Consider the following 16617-nt stretch of genomic DNA (forward strand, 5'->3'; position numbering starts at 1 on the left):
CTCCCTAACACTCTGGGAAATAAACGTGTCCTGTTACTAAAGGAGGATTTAAGATGTGACCTTTTATAGATTTGGGGGAAATCTTAGAGATGAGACTTTTTAAGAAACAATAGCTTTGGTCTGTGGTCAATTGTTGTTGTTTGTTTATATTTACTAAAAGGAGATACATTCTAGAAAAAAGTCAGTATGTTTTAACTTAGCCTCAGGTATTTGTCTTCTCAACTACCAGAACATACCAGGAAACAGGAAAATTCCATGGGTTCATCTTCAAATTGGATATTTTGTCCAATAGAACACCAAATCACATACTATTGTTGGTCACTTGATTAGGTACACCTTGCTACTACCAGGCTGGACCCCCATTTGATTTCGGAGCAGTCTCAGTACAACAATAGACTTGACTTAAGTTGCTGGAAACATTCCTCAGAGATTTTGGTCCATGTTAGCACCACATTGTGCAGCTGCTGAACTTTCATGATGCCAAGCACCTGTTCCAGGACATCAAAAAGGAGTTGTACCAGAATGAGATCTGGAATCTGTAGAGGTTATTTAAGCACAGTGAACATCAGCAAAAAATAAATAAGGTCTGAAGTGTGCCAAGAAAATCTTCCCTACATAATTACACCAACTGTAGCAGCAGCCTGAATTGTTCATAAGAGGGGAAGAAGACATCTATGCTTTTAAATGTTGTTTATGTTAAGTTCCGACCCTACCATCTGAATGTTGCAGCAGAAATTAAGACTCATCATACCAGGCAACATTTTTTCCAGTCTTTTATTGTCCATTTCTGGACAATCAGTTTCTTAGATAACAGGACTGGGCCTTGGTAGGGTCTTCTGTAGCAGCCCCATCTGCTTTAAGGTTTGACGTGTTGTGCATTCAGAGATGCTCTTCTGCATACCTTTGTTCTAACAGGCGGGTGAACTACAGTTGCCTTCCCTTCATTGCAGTCTGGAAATTCTCCAATGCAGTTTCACCCAGGGAACTGCTTCTCAATGGATAGTCTATTTTGTGGACCACTCTCGGTAAACACTGGACATGTTTGTGTGGAGAGAAAGTATATTAATTTCAAATCAATATAAAAGCAGAGCAGCAAATAACCCTCTTTTGAGAAGCTGAAAAAGAGGGGACAAAACTAGATTTGCATTTATCTCAGGCAAACTGCTTCAGATCTTTGCTTTTAAGAACTGAGCGCATTGATGTACTGCAATTGTGCATTTTTAAAAATTATAATAAAACAATCAGTTTAACGGGACTTGCTCATTCTTTATACCACAACATCTGAGTTTGAACTGATGTTTTGTGCAAATGCAACTAAAGTGCCTGCATTTCTTTGGCTCTTGGGTGCAGGTTCACAGATCAGTAGTACTTTTACCGATAAAACCCAACACAATACGATACGATATGGCTCGTCCTGCCCACCCCACCTGTTACAGCTCAGGTAAAAGCAGAAAGAAGCACAACAAAGAGAACAAGTTAGCGAGACATGACACACTGGGGAAGGGTGGGTGGAGGTTTGTACAATGCCTTTACAACACTGGACAAGCACAACACACAAAGACACACAGTCCATATTAGGGGGAAATGGTTTAATTCGGAGACAGAGGCAAAGAAACACACCACACAAACAAACATCGACCCAAAAAAAGAAAAAAAAAAGAAAAAGAAAACAAAAACAGAACAGTCTTTCAGCTACGCACTCCACTATGGGAAAGAACAAAACTACACACAGGTAAAAAGCAAGGCTCAAATTAAACAGTTACCTTTTCAACTAAGACAATTATCCACACAAGTTGTCAAAAATCCTGATGACCATTAAAGTATGTGGACAGCACAAATATACTAACATGAAACTTACCACAATTTAGAGGATCCTAACCCCACCCCCTCCCCTGAAACTGATTCATGAAGTGAGGGACACAGAGATCCAAGGGGGATAAAGAAGATCAAAAATCAGGCATCATTTAGTGGCAAAAGCAAGAGAGAAGGGAAAAAAAAAAATTGCTTGACACCAGCAAGAGGCCAGACTCAAGACCTGGTCAAGGCAAGGCCACATTGATAGGCCAGACAATTTTTCCCCCCCCCAATATAGATTTTTTTTTCCTTTAATTTCCAATATAAAAAGCTTCACGGGTACAAAATACATATGAACCACCAGTTGTAGAAATTGGACAGCCTGTGTATGTCTTTTTTTGTCTTTTTCAAATCCCACCCAGTTTCAAAAATTTGTAATTGAACAGAACGAAAAATATATATTTATATATAACTGTACTGTGTGTATAATACAGATTACATCAAGATGCACTCACTTTGGCTTTCATCAAGACAAGACAAAAAACATCTATTAAATTATTGGTGGAACATGAACAGAGTCCTACCGATTATCAGACAAGAAAAATAACAAAGTTTTTCTCTACTCTTTTTCTTATAGATCAAGACAATATCTATAGAGATGCAAAGCTACCACACTGTCAAAAAAGAAAAAAGCACTTCAGAATATGAAAACCAACAGAAGAAACCGTGATTGTTAGAGCTTAATCAGGATTTGTGATGGAAGCCCCTGAAGTGAGTAGAGTTCCTGTTGGGACTGCTGTGGACTATACATTGTGCTTTATTCCCCCCCCCCTTTTTTAAGTTTTTTAAACTATATTCACTCATAGTAACACTTCACCATGCACTGCATCACCACAGACCTGCAGTCATTTCAGTGGCCGACACATGGCACCCACATTGACTCTTCTGCACTGTACCTCTGTTTTATTAAAATTCCAAAATATCCCACCACCACCAAAACACGCATGATCCTCCACGGTTTGTATCGCCAAGTGTCACACGCGCTCGCACTCACTAAGAAAGACGTTTAACCTTCAAATGTATAGGGAAGTTTATTGTTTATCTACAACGTTTTAAACCAACTGTTCAAATTGAGTACATCACAATACACATTTACCAATAACTCAACACAGTAAAGGCAAAGGGGAGACATTAGCAGGTGACAAGAGCTTTCATGACACTGGCATAAATAGACCCAAAAGAAAAAAAAACAAAGAAACCCAAAACAAAATAGAAAGGCGAACTGCAGCAATCTCTAAACCAAGGCCTAATAATGTGTAGGCAGTTTCTAGACGTATATATGGCACTTTGAATATTGTATTGCATTTGGATAGAAAACAAAACAAATACTGTAAAAAGCACATGCCCATATTAAAAGAGAAATCAGTGGTACCTTGGAAAAATTTGGGATCGTAACCACACATACACACGACATTCTGCAAAAGTGATTAGCTCCCACAATTGTGCTTAACATCTCCTTACAAAACTATAACACTTCCCCCCCCCAGCACCGGTTCAAATTTGGTACCTTCCTTTTGTTTAGGAATATTTAAGTTTAGAGTAAAAGGGGAAAAATCCCAACTGAAAAGAAAGTCAAATGGTGGTTAACAGTGCATTTTGTGTGGTAATCCTGCGTCAGTGTCTAGTTCCCCCCCCACAAGCACACACACACACACAAAAAAGAAAAAAAAAAAGGAAACAAAGAGCCCTGAGCTGACAACTCTTTAGCGCCATCAGGTACGCAGTTTTAGGGAACCCTTTCTTTGGGGGAACGGGAGGGTGAAGTGGTTGTTTTACCAGGGTCGTCACACAAAAATGCCACCCTGATAAAAAAGTGTAAACTTCCGTGCTGAGAAAAATGGAATGTTATTTGTAAACCAACACTACTGTGGTGGATTAAGTCGATTTAATGTGCTGTGTGACTTCTTGAGCATCACACGAGTGCATGTTTTTAAAAGAAAGAGGAAAGAAAAACAAAACGTGCAGAGACCCACAGGTTGCGTGTTGTGTCCGAGTTATCTCCTCTTCAGGGGCTCCCACATTTGCAACCACAAAAGAGTGTTTGTGTGTGTTTGCATGTGTTGCAGCGTGTGTGTGTGTGTGTACAGACAAACTAGGTAATATTACAGCAAACAAAGTGGTGAGTTTAAAAAAAAAAAAAAAAAAAAGCGCAAGAAATATTTGACACATGGGCACTTCAACAACAAAATCCAACAGAATAACATTGTCTGGCATCTGTATGATCAACAGACATTGTAAATCATCTCTCAACGAGGCATCCAAACAAAACCAAAGTGAAAAATTCATTAATTAAATTAGCAAAGAGAAATTCACAGAAAGTTGACAAGATGTACGTACCATGCAAGTTTAGCAGGGATATAAAGAAAAAAAAAAAAAAAAAAAAAGAAAAGAAATTTAAACCAGAAAACAAAATTACAATTAAAGCAGAGGAATTTTGAACTTTTTAATTTACTAGAAATGACCCTCAAATGGTCATGCTGATCAAACAGATTTTTAGTCCTCTTTAAAAATGTAGTACACTGAAGACCCCTCCCGCCCCTGCCCCCCCTCCCTGCCCAAACACAGATGACATTACAACGTAATCTACAAAAAACCCAACGTTTGCCTGGGTTCTGTTAGTTAAACTTCTATAGATTCAATGGTATAAAATATAGTTAATCTAAGTGTGCATTTAAACCACAGATTGTCTATTTGTGAATCAGTTCTAAAAAAGTTGACTCATGTAGGTAGTCATTTCTCTCAACAGAGCAATGTACCTTTTATTGTGCCATCAATAGTTCAAAAACAAAAAACCCAAAAGGAAATCAAAGAAAAAGAAAAACACTGGATATTTTTATAAATGAATTTTTCTTTTTCTTTTTTAAATAGCCTTGGTGTAAATCTTCACGCTGCCTGCAAAATGTAGAGATCATTACAGAGCACTGAGAGGGATTTTAATGGTCAGACTTTCAAAAGTGTTGGAAAGTGGTCTGTAGCATTTTTTTTAAGAAGCCAACATATTGCTAATGGCACCAAATAGCACAGCTGTGTGCCAATCCCTGTATTCAACTTTCAAGTGAGCTTTACTGAGAGAGGTAAAAAGAAAAAACATTAAAAAAAAAAAAAGTCCCACAAAGCTAAATTAAAAGTAAGAAATCCCACAGGTTTTTTCTTTTTAAAACATTCGCAAAAAAACAAAAACAAAAAACAGGTCACTCAAATGAACTTAACCTAGGTAAAGTTTTCACATTGATTTGCTTGACCTCTCTCCCACCAGTCACATTTCTATACAGAAAAAGCAAACGAAAACAAAAATCAATATACATGCAGAAAAATCAGGTTGAGCTAAGGTCAAGGTCAGTGGGTGGCCAGGTATTGGTCAGGCGAGCTTAGAGAGACATCACAGACAATGGTGGGATGATGTGGGCCAGGAGTTTGGCTTGGCTTTCAACATCATGAAGACATGCTAGGCTAATGATGAGCAAACAGGCATGGAGATTTGTTCTAAAAAGGAACAAAAACACAAAAGGAAGAGAGGAGAGAGAGAAAGAGAGAGGACAAAGAGGAGAGAAGAGAAAGTTAGGGGCACAGCACAAGAATCATTTAGCCATGAGGCACAAAAAACAAAAATAATGCCAGTCACCACATATACAGTAAGGACAACAGGGGGGAGGGGCAACCCTCCCCCCCTCTCCCAACGCACAAAAAACAAAACAATAATACACAGATTTAAGGAAGTGACACCACCAGGACATATGGCAGAGACTCCAACATGCACAAACTGTATACTTGGCACCCAAAGAGATCCATCTAGAGCCAGTCCCTTGTGGGAGACTTGGAGGATGGATGGAATGACTGGAAGAGGTTGTTAATAAAGACGCAGAGAGGTAGCCTAGCTCAACATGGCTTAGATAATGAAAGATGACAGAGAGAGAAACAGAGGGGAGGGGGTACAAGAGAGGTGTGGTGAAGACTGGAAAATCTAGAGTAGAAAAAGAGTTTCACATTGACAATGATACGGATGAGACAAACTGCACGTAAACAGCCAAACACAGGCTAAAGCTCTGGGCTCGGGGGTCCTTGTGACCTAGCTTCAGAAACAACAACTGATCCTTAGTCAACCTGTCTAGCTTGACCTGAAGGCAATGAAATGGCATGGAAACATCTGATGCTCTCCACTAAATACAGTGACACAAAATACCTCCAGCGAACACCGACTCCAGTGATAGTCATAAATAATCATATACATTAAAATACTAAATCAGACTCAAATTACATGACAAAACCGCAGGAATGAAATACAGCAAAAATGTGGAAAGATCATTGCAAACATTTTTTTTTTCTTTTTTAAGGAATAGGCCGAGTCTCCCTCCTGTGATGGGCTTCTGTCCCCTTGCCCCACTGAGTCTCTGCTGTGGTGACCTTGGCTGGAGGGTGAACTTACCCTAGCAGTGCTAGCTTTAGAGCTGGGGAGGGGGAAGGCCCCGGGGGTAGGATCAGTAGGGTTTGCTGTCGTTCTTGGAGCGTTTCAGCTGAACCTTCAGCCTCTTCATGCCAATCTGGAAACCATTCATGGCCTGGATGGCAGCTTGTGCAGACACAGGATTGTCATAGCTGACGAACCCTGAGAAAAAAGAAAAACTAAACTGAATACATTACAAAACAGCAACTTAATGCCAACATTTCATTTCCATATCACCAGGCTGACCATCACCCCCTCTCCTTGGCATCTGCCTTCCTGTAGCCAGACAGACTCCATCTTCACCATCATGGATTGCACATGGTGAATGTAGTTCTTTTTCTGCTCTAGAAATCCACTAAAAGTTTAAGAGCCACTAACCAGAACCTCCAGCAGGTGGAGTACTGGTTCACGTGCCTCTATATCAAACGGACAGCAGAGCAAAACAAGGACTGCAGTCACTACCTGCAGTTCACAACAGGAAAGCTGGAGTCCATCCACAGGATGAGGAAGTGACTGGAGAGGTTGCAATCTTTCCCTTTAAAAGCACAAACCATGAAATATCTGCCAGAAAAATCTAATTTTAGCTAAACTGAGTGTTTAGTGAACCTTCTGACAAAATGTACAAAATAATTTCCATATCAAAGTTTAAAGGTGAATCATATTTGCTGCATTGGGTGTTTTTGTAATTTATACCTCAAAAGTGTATTGTGTAATTTATTTTGGTTTTAAGGGGAAATTAAACAAGATGACATTCATCAGTTTTACACATATTTGGACACCATGTGGCTGGACAGGCTGCAGAGGAAAGCTGGCTCTTATTTTTCTCTCTGCCAGTTAATGTCAGAGAGAAGGGTCACAACTATAAATACTGCCTTGTGAATCTGAGATTTAGAGGGCAGGAGGAGCAGCATGTCCAACAGACTGCCGTCTCAAACCTGCTCTGACAATCTTCTGTCCCCAAGGCCATAAAACTATTCAGCTTCCCTCAACTACAGTCAGAGTTACCTTTATTCTAGCACTTGGATAGTGAACTGCGACTTAGCCATGTTAACGTAATGCACAAAAGCATGTGCATTATTACATACTCCTCTTCAATTTTTGCACCATTTTCACTCACTGCTTTAAATTTGCATTTGAGGTGGTGTTACATCACAATACTGGTGTACTGCTTGCACTCAGTAAAACACTAATGCAAATGATATTTAATACCACCTCCGGTCATACATACATGCATGCATCTAATCCATTTACATAGAAAATACAAGTATCAACATGTTCATCTTTACAGATCACTTAGACTCCATTTAAACTTTAAATCTGCAGTGAAACAAAGCTGCTATGCCATTAACTGATGTAACCAGGGAAACGCCAGCAGTGTCACCACACTTACCAAAGCACTTGCTCAGATTGGTCTGTTTGTCAATGAAAACTTTGGCAGAGACCACATTTCCAAAAGGCATGAACATCTGCAGAAGATCCTGGTCCCCACACTCCTGGGGCAGGTGATAGATGAACAGGTTGGCGCCCTCTGGCCCTACTCCATTTGGTAAGAAATTCAGATACTCTAGTTAGACGTGAATTCAAATGCACACAAAACATTTACTGTAAACAAAAGTTCATTGCATTTAGGAAGAAACTTCTGAAAATTCTTATTGAGTGATGTGTGCCAGGGATCTTCTCACCTTCCTTCTGACTGCCAGCCACACTCTGCTGAAGGAGAGACTGGCTGTAGAGGGCGGGCAGGGCAGACGCTGTGTACTGCTGCATCCCTGAGTAGGCCTGGGTTAGGGCATCCATAGAGCTGGCTGCTGACCCGTTGGCCATGGAGGCTCCCAGACCCCCGTTCATGGCCCCCATACCTGTAAGAAGCAAAAGTTTAATAGTACCCATTGAGCATGGGGACCCAACGTCAACATGCATCTTCCTTTTTTTGGCTTGTATCCAGTTTTTAAATAAGAAGATTCTCACCACTGACGCTGCTGGTGAGAGCGTTAAGGTTGTTGAGGCCCACAGAGGTCCCAGTGAGACCTTGCAGAGTCCCCAGAGATGCCAAGGGGTTCACGGCAGCGGCAGCACTGGACCCTGCTGTTGACCCAACTGTTGACAAATGACAAAAAAAAAAAAAAAGATTTTCTTAAAACCTTACATCTGCCTCACATTGTTATGGTTATAGAGGAGGACATGGGAGAGATGAGGCAGTTAAAAATCTGTCTCACAGAGAGGAGCGGTCATTACCAAAGCAGCCATATGTTAAACTTAGACAGATGGAGCCAATGTATATTTACACAGATTGAAGGGAAATGGGGGCTCTCATAAAATTTTTATATGTGGGTGATTAACTCCCATAAAGTAAATGAGGAATGGCTGAGGGCTGTTAGGCAAATAGTAGATGAGGGAGATTTGCAGAGGAGAAGCGGCCCGACTGTGGACATGCACTGTACATCTCAATCAGTGAGAGAGTGAATCGTTATACCTTAGTTAATATATTATACATGAATTAGTACACAAAGAGCAGAGGTGGTGACTCAAGCAATTACAGCCAGGCCATGCCAAAACACACCCCTAACAAAACTAACTAGTCATGATGCTGCCATGGGGCTTGACTCACAGAACTGTTGTATGTATTGTACAGGCAGCATTCAAAATTCATCTCATGTTTGTGTTTAATTACCTGGACTGGCAAGAGCTCCCAGGGCACCGCTGCTGGTAGACAGAGCGCTGGTGGAAGTTGGGCTGGCAGAACTCTGAGCTGCAGCTGCAGCGGCAGCTAATGTGGCCAGGTTCTGCAGCTGAAGTGGATTCACACCCGCTGAGAGTACAAAGACATGCGAATTATCAAAGACTGAATTTTTCTGCATACAGCATAAATTTGAAAGTAGTCATGGAAGAAATACATAGATTTTAAAAGCAAAAGAACAAACAATGAATTTTTAAAGTTTAAAATAGGATGTGCTGCCATTCATTTAAAAGCTTTCCTCTATATTAAACTGCTTGGATATTGGGAAATTTACCATCACCAAATCACATTCTCAGATCTCAGAGAATGCAAGATGGACACGGCTGTAAAACCCTCATATTTTTCTTCCATTTACCATTTTGGAGATTTAAAACCAGGATGGCTCTGACTTAGTGACAAATGTCATCCTCATACAGTGGCTACTTGTCAATTACAGGGTAGGGCCACATTTATTAAAAAAAAAACAAAAAAAAACCACCTTGCTTTTTGAATGCTGGCACAATAAATTGACAAGAGAAGTCGCCCCCCACTGGTCACGAGGGAGAGTGCAAATTCAAGCCACTTAAACCTGGATCGGGAAGCTATTTTAACATTTTAAATACAGTATATTACTTTAGCATGACCAACAAAAGAAGCAGACTTGATCTATCAAATCCATCTAATATGAATTCCAACTTGAAGATTTATCATTCATTTTAGCACCCCATCTGTAGTTTTCAAGCTCTTCACATTGGCTTTTAATATGACCAAGGCAGAGGGATGAGCAGTTTGTCTTCAAGCAGCCGGAATAGGCCGAAAATAGCATTATTGGTAATTAGCGTGCCACTGATCTGAAAAGAGTAATGTAATTTAAGGTACTTAAAAGCATGTGGGCGAAGCGCAGCGAGACAGAGGGCTGGTGACATGAGCAGCACAGCTTGTAGGGGTGGGCGATAGAAACAATATAAATTTGGCCAACAATAGAGATTTTGACTATATCGCTCTATCACGATTGCGCATGTTGATGATTATGTCATCAAGCTGCGCCTGTTTTGGTCGAAAGCATCGCAGTGGCTAAAACCATTATCATCTGCAAATTATGGCGGGCGACAGTCATAGCAAAGAGATGAAGCACTTTTGAAATATGGGGAAAGCCAAAAACTGCGCTTCCTCCACTTCCGTAACGTCGATTCATTAATGTTGAATTCTCTCGCAGCTGTTCTATTCCCATGTTGTTGCAGTATATTAATAACTAACCTTGTATTGTGGATGAATAATCTCAATTGTTCTCCTGACTGAAGTTTGGCCCGTGTATAGCATCCCGCTATGCGATTGCATTTGTCTCTAACCACCAGAATCCGTCACGTTAACTTTTATCGAGTGGAGAAAAAAAAAGTTGGCGTTCATCCTCCAGCTTCACTGTGCTAATGTTATGCTAACATAGCTGTGTCGCTAGCAATCACATAGCAGAACATTATATACCAGGTAGTCCAACTTCAGTAACCCTGCAAACGCCACTCCTGTTTAGTTTTCTGTCTTCATTTATGTTGGAAGTGGTAGCAGAGCTGTACGTTTTAATTAGTTAAAAAAAAAATCTCTCAGTCAGAACATGGCATGTCATGTTTAGGTGGAAACTAGCGAGCTAACTTCCTGCTAACTTCTAACTCTGTTAAAATTAATAAATTCTGTTTTCATAGATGCCTGGATGTTAAACTTAATTGTTACACCCGATAAAGCAGCAACGCTGATGATTTAATTAAAGATGAAAGAATTTAGACCGTTTTTAACTCAGTGTTCGTTTGACTTTGGGACCTGAAGCGGACGGAGTTTTGGACCCAGATTACTCCGCGAAGCTCCTCACTACGGCAGCCGTAATGCTCTGACAATCCATCAAGCAGTGCGGCTTACCAAAGTTGTACTAAAACATTTTTTAACAGATTTCTGCACGCCAAAATCGGTTCGAGGTCAGTAAGCACAACCAGAATTCATACATAAGGCACACTCTCGATTTTTGAGAAAATTAAAGGATTTTAAGTGTGTCTTTATAGTGTGGAAAATACGTTATACAGAAGAAAAGAATATATCGTGATATATATCGTTACCGCACATGCTTCAAATTATATCGCGATATGAATTTTAGGCCATATCGCCCAGCCCTAACAGCTTGTCTTTTTGCATCCTACGACTGGTAAACTGATCTTCTGAAACTCACCTCCTAGCCTTTGAATACCATTGAGACTGCCTTGGTTACTGAGAGAAGTGGCCTGCTGGAGCAGCTGTCAAGATATGAAAGAAAACAAAAGTCAAATCTAGAAAACAAAATTAGATCAGACATGATAATTAATATTATTTTTTCCTAACATTATTAAATCCTCTTTAAATTTGGGGACTAAAACTAAACTATCATCCATCCATCTTCATCCGCTTTATCCGAGGCCGGGTCGCGGGGGCAGCAGCCTAAGCAAAGAGGCCCAGACCTCCCTCTCCCCAGCCACCTCCTCCAGCTTATCCGGGGGAATACCAAGGCGTTCCCAGGCCAGCCGAGAGATATAATCTCTCCAGCGTGTCCTGGGTCTGCCCCGGGGCCTCCTCCCGGTGGGACATGCCTGGAACACCTCACCCAGGAGGCGCCCAGGGGGCATCCTTGTCAGATGCCCGAACCACCTCAGCTGGCTCCTTTCGATGTGGAGCAGCAGCTGCTCTACTCTGAGCCCCTCCCGGATGGCCGAACTTCTCACCCTATCTCTAAGGGAGAGGCCAGCCACCCTTCGGAGGAAGCTCATTTCTGCCGCTTGTGCGATCTCGTTCTTTCGGTCACTACCCACAGCTCGTGGCCATAGGTGAGGGTAGGGACGTAGATCGACCGGTAAATTGAGAGCTTCGCTTTTACACTCAGCTCCCTCTTCACCACGACGGACCGGTGCAGCGTCCGCATTACTGCAGCTGCAGCCCCAATCCGTCTGTCGATCTCCGGCTCCCTTCTCCCATCACTCGCGAACAAGACCCCGAGATACTTGAACTCCTCCACTTGGGGCAGGAACTCATCCCCGACCCGGAGTGGGCACTCCACCCTTTTCCGGCTGAGAACCATGGCCTCAGATTTGGAGGTGCTGATCCTCATTCCCGCTGCTTCACACTCGGCTGCGAACCGTTCCAGTGCGAGCTGGAGGCCCTCACCCGATGAAGCCAACAGAACCACATCATCCGCAAAAATCAGAGATGAGATTCTGAGGCCACCAAAGCGAAAGCCCTCCGCCACTTGGCTGCGCCTAGAAATCCTGTCCATAAAAATTATGAACAGAACCGGAGACAAAGGGCAGCCCTGGCGGAGCCCATCACCCACCAGGAACGAGTCCGACTTATTGCCGGCAATGCGAACCAAGCTCTTGCAACGGTTGTATAGGGATCGAATGGCCCGTAGCAAACTATTCACTGTTTGTCTAATCTGTGGAAAATTATCTGATGCACAGGAACAACTTGGGACCAAGATTTATACTCCATGTCACTATTTTGACAATGTTAGCAAGAGGCAACACATTTTGACCAGAAGGCAAAAAGTTATGTGAGGTTTAAATTAAATAAACGGCACGACAGCTTTTACAGCTTCATGCAACAGGCTCAATGTCTCATTTTTGTCCCAGAAACATAAAACGCCTCAGCTGTTGCCATCTAAGTCACATGTTCTTTGGCTCTGAATTAGAGAAGGCATATGCAAGTCACATGTCAGTGTCCTTTAGCCAGAAAACAGTTCGAGGAGGAAGATTATTCTACTCTGAGCCAAGTTTCAGTTTGTACTTTTGGTCAAAGTATTGTGCAATATTCAGCTTACACAATGACCTTATACATTTTCAACTTGCAACAGATTATTTTATTACTTAGAACAATATGGTTGGATATGTCATACACAAAATGGCAGCTGTGTTTCCAGCTAGAACAGTCATTACCAAAACTTAGCAAAAAAAAAAAAAAAAAATCACCTGACCTTAATATCCTGACACAGGAACACATTCATAAAGCTTAGTGATAAAATTCTTACATGCACGCCCACACACCCACTCACCCACCAACGGGATCGATTGATAATTATCAGGTGGTTCAGTGCTCTCTACCAAGTGTATTCTGTATACTCAATATATTTCAACAGATAAACTATAAAGGTTTTAGTACATTAAGGCTAATCTGTGTGTTCTTTAATAAAACTCACAGCCAGGTACTGCGGTGAAAGAGTCCCCAGCCCAGCCAGGTTTCCCCAGGTGGAGGCGCTGTTGAGCTGCTGAATCTGCTGTACTAGCTGCTGCTGCAGGCGCCGCTGCTCCTTATCTCTCTGTGTGTCGGCAAACTTCACCACCAGAGGTGAGGAACAGCCCTGGAGCGGTGAAGAGTTAAGAGACGTTAGACCGGTTCGAAAGCACACCAAGTTTATTTACCCATGCAAGGACAGTCACTGCATAGGGATTTTTTTGAATTCTTTTTTTTTGTTTTGTTTTGTTTTAAAAGGGGGGGGGATTGGGGTGGGTTTGGTTCCTCTGTGCCTCAAGATAGTTGTATGCCTGTTGCATTCATATCAAAGCTAAAAGAGAGGACATGTGCCATGCATAGCTAAACCAGGCCACATTCCAAATAAATAAAAGCACAGGACAATGGTGCAGACGGTGAATCATTTAAGCACGTTAAAGAGTTTAATCGAGTCCACAAATAGGCAGACAACAGATGGACAACATTAACAATAAATAACATTCAAACAGGGATATGTCAGACATTAAGAAAAATGCATTACAATACGGAGACTCTCGCAAACAGACAGTCACATGTTCAGACAGACGCATGGACAAGGCATGCGGTGCAAAAGTATTTTAAGAGTTGAGAGCCAGATGGGGACCAGGCTGGTTAGGGAAAATGGCTTCTGCACCAGCAGCAACTCCCACAGCAGCTGAGAATCGGGGAGTACGTGATTGTGGGGGCAGAATAGGTGGCACTGCTACTGCCCCCTCCCCCCCCCCCCAAAAGTTTAATCTGGTAGGAGGAGTGTTATGTTTGGTTGGACTCCTAATTAGACTTGGTCTGATGCTTCACTGGGGAGCCTCTGACCTGCTAGCTGTCAAATTACCACTGCTCTACTTCCACAAAGACTCCATTGGCTATATGAGTACACAGACCCACTTTTTAAGAAGTCTAAAAGGGGAGCTGTTTCAGTCTAATTTTTTTTCCTGATAACCTATATTTGATAGTGTAGATTCTTTTCCCCTGTAGTCCAAAATACAGACTAATATAATGGCACACTAATGGGTAGGCTCTGTTATCAGAATCAATAAGTGAAATGCATTTAGTTCAGCCCAAAATAAAAGATGACAGCACTTTTTGTGTCCTATTAGTTCTGAACTCAGCAGCTATGTAAAAGGCAATGTTTCGAGTTTTATTCAATTATTCTGCAGATGACAATGTAATTTTGTAATTAGCAAGAGTGGTTTTGGAAATGACTCATGCTTTGTGATGAATGGATGCCATCTGCTTGGACAGGTTCCTCATCTTTAAACACAAGGGGGCAGCAAAATGTATGGGGAAGGGGGGGGGAGAGGGAAATGAGAAATAGGTGCTAAGGGGTACAGTACCTCCATAGTTTGAGAGTGATGCATGGTTTTGATTGCATTCTGTGCCATTGCCCTGGTAGCAAATGTGACAAACGCACAGCCTGTAGGGGGGAAACAATAGGAGAGGGGGAGGGGGGGGGGAGGGACAAGAAGAAACAAAAACAAGACAAAAGGTTTGGACAACTCGTTATGAACCCCAAAAAAAGACATTACAGTACAGAGAATGGCAACTCCCAAGCACACAGAACCACCCTCACTGGTTAGCACATGAAGAAAGAACACAACAAGGAGAACAGTAACACGTGTCACATGAGCGGTGATCGACAGATTAAATTGCCACCCAGAGAGGCTCGACTACGTGATGTCATGGTGAGACAGTCAACGTGATTATATACACAGAAAATGCACACATAAATACACACTGAAAGGCTTTGATTTACTAAAATATGCAAGGCCTGCAAACATCAAAGGCTAATAGGGCCCGTTTCAAATTGTAGGAACACTGCGTACGTATACTAGAAAAAGAGCAGAAATTCATAGCTAGCCGTGTCTTCTGTGGGATTTAATCGTATATAAGCATCGACGCTAGAGCCTCGTGCTGCCTGCTATCTGAGGCTTTATTCAGCAGAGTGCTATGTAGGAGATGCGATGACAGGCTAATTCCAGCCTTTGTAGAGTGTGATGAAGGAGGCGGTAAAGGAGGAGCTGAGCTGAGCCGCCTGCCAGCTGAGCCTACGAACACCGGCAGCCAGCGGTTGCCTAGGCGACGGGCCATTGTGGCGGACAGCAAGTGCAGTGGCCCTTCACTGCGAGTTGTGGAGGCAGAGTGTCACAGTAATGGGAGGATACACTATGTGGACAGAAAAAGTGCCACTGGAGGTGAATAGCACTTGATCTGAGGGTGCCGGGGGTTGCAATGAAGAATCAGGGAGGGGCCCTGCATAAATACTTGATGAGAATATGTACTCTGGTGTGCTGAACATGGCGGATGCGCGGTGCTGAACATCATGTCCACACCGAAGGCACGCTTACCTCTGCTCTGACCATCCGGTCCCCGAAGTATTCGGCACTCTTCGATCTGTCCGAAAGACGAGAACATCATTCTGACCTCGTTCTCACCGTATTTCTTTGAAACCATGCCGACAAAGAGTTTTCTGTCTTCTACCGCTGCAGGAAGACGAAAACAGGAAGGCTATTTAGTGAAACCCAAACAATTATGGCGCTGTGAAAGCAGCAGTTACATCAGGTGCGAAAATCTTGCACCCCTCTCTTTCTTGTTCAAGCAAGCGCTCTCTCTTTGTCATGCTGCCACATTTTCTGCCTCTCACTCAGAGTGCCAGCCTTTTGCACAAATCTCTGCGACTTGCCGCTTTGTTTTCCTTCTGTCTACTTCTCTAGACACAGAAGTATATCATCCTGTACCAGCTCTGCTCTTAAACCACTGCACTATATAGATGCTGTGTACTGCTGTCAATTTTACCCTTTTCAAATCTCACACCCCATTTGCCTTTACCTAATCCTTCTCCTTACAGGTTTTCCTCAACATCTCCATCTCATGGCTTACGTCATCCTGCATGAATCCACTTACCACTTGTTTTCTCACTGTCAGCGGGTTTCATCTGGATAGGATGATGCATCTAGGGGGGAAAAAAAAAAATAAAATGTAGGGAAACCATTCACATCTGTCACCATTATAAACTCTGTTATCTCTCATCATAAAGGCCTCATGTCTTCACTCATCCTTCCATCTTCGAGCATTTCTCCCCATCTCTTGTTTTGTTCTTTTGCTGTAAGACCATCATCCCTCACCGCCGCCAGATTCAGGAGGAAGTGTCTAAGAGTTGCTGGTAAGGGATCAAATTCTCCGGTATCCAATTTCACTTCTCGCTGTAATGTAGACTCGCGATTGAACTTATCGATTGCTACTGACAACATCCCTCATCTTCTATAGAAGAACTCTGTTTGACAAGCAAGCTTCTTTGGTATTGCTTTCGAAATGTACAGTGAGCTTCAGGTTT

At 42.3% G+C, this 16617-nt stretch overlaps 1 protein-coding gene across 6 annotated transcripts in view; it reads right to left on the minus strand.

Moving 5' to 3' along the window:
* Positions 1-2866: 2866 nt before the first annotated feature.
* Positions 2867-16617, minus strand: part of LOC102310863 (CUGBP Elav-like family member 2) — a 32252-nt gene continuing 18501 nt past the window's right edge. For 3 of the 6 annotated variants that reach the window (XR_006054527.1, XR_006054530.1, XR_006054529.1), the window contains exons 4-14: positions 16188-16236; positions 15632-15766; positions 14621-14700; positions 13216-13377; positions 11224-11287; positions 8967-9104; positions 8264-8392; positions 7978-8154; positions 7686-7832; positions 6278-6457; positions 2867-5337 (exon numbers count right to left, since the gene is read on the minus strand). Coding sequence is in view for 2 of the 6 variants with exons in the window: in XM_042221980.1 (XP_042077914.1) it covers positions 6330-6457; positions 7686-7832; positions 7978-8154; positions 8264-8392; positions 8967-9104; positions 11224-11287; positions 13216-13377; positions 14621-14700; positions 15632-15766; positions 16188-16236 (1209 nt within the window). In the remaining 4 variants the exon portion in view is untranslated. Of the gene's footprint in view, positions 6458-7685; positions 7833-7977; positions 8155-8263; positions 8393-8966; positions 9105-11223; positions 11288-13215; positions 13378-14620; positions 14701-15631; positions 15767-16187; positions 16237-16617 lie in introns of all 6 variants that reach the window. The other 3 variants (XR_006054528.1, XM_042221981.1, XM_042221980.1) reach the window with 3 other exon arrangements.

This window comes from Haplochromis burtoni, unplaced genomic scaffold, assembly GCF_018398535.1.
Source record: "Haplochromis burtoni strain Fernald_Lab_line unplaced genomic scaffold, NCSU_Asbu1 Contig_77, whole genome shotgun sequence".
NCBI classification, from domain to species: domain Eukaryota; kingdom Metazoa; phylum Chordata; class Actinopteri; order Cichliformes; family Cichlidae; genus Haplochromis; species Haplochromis burtoni.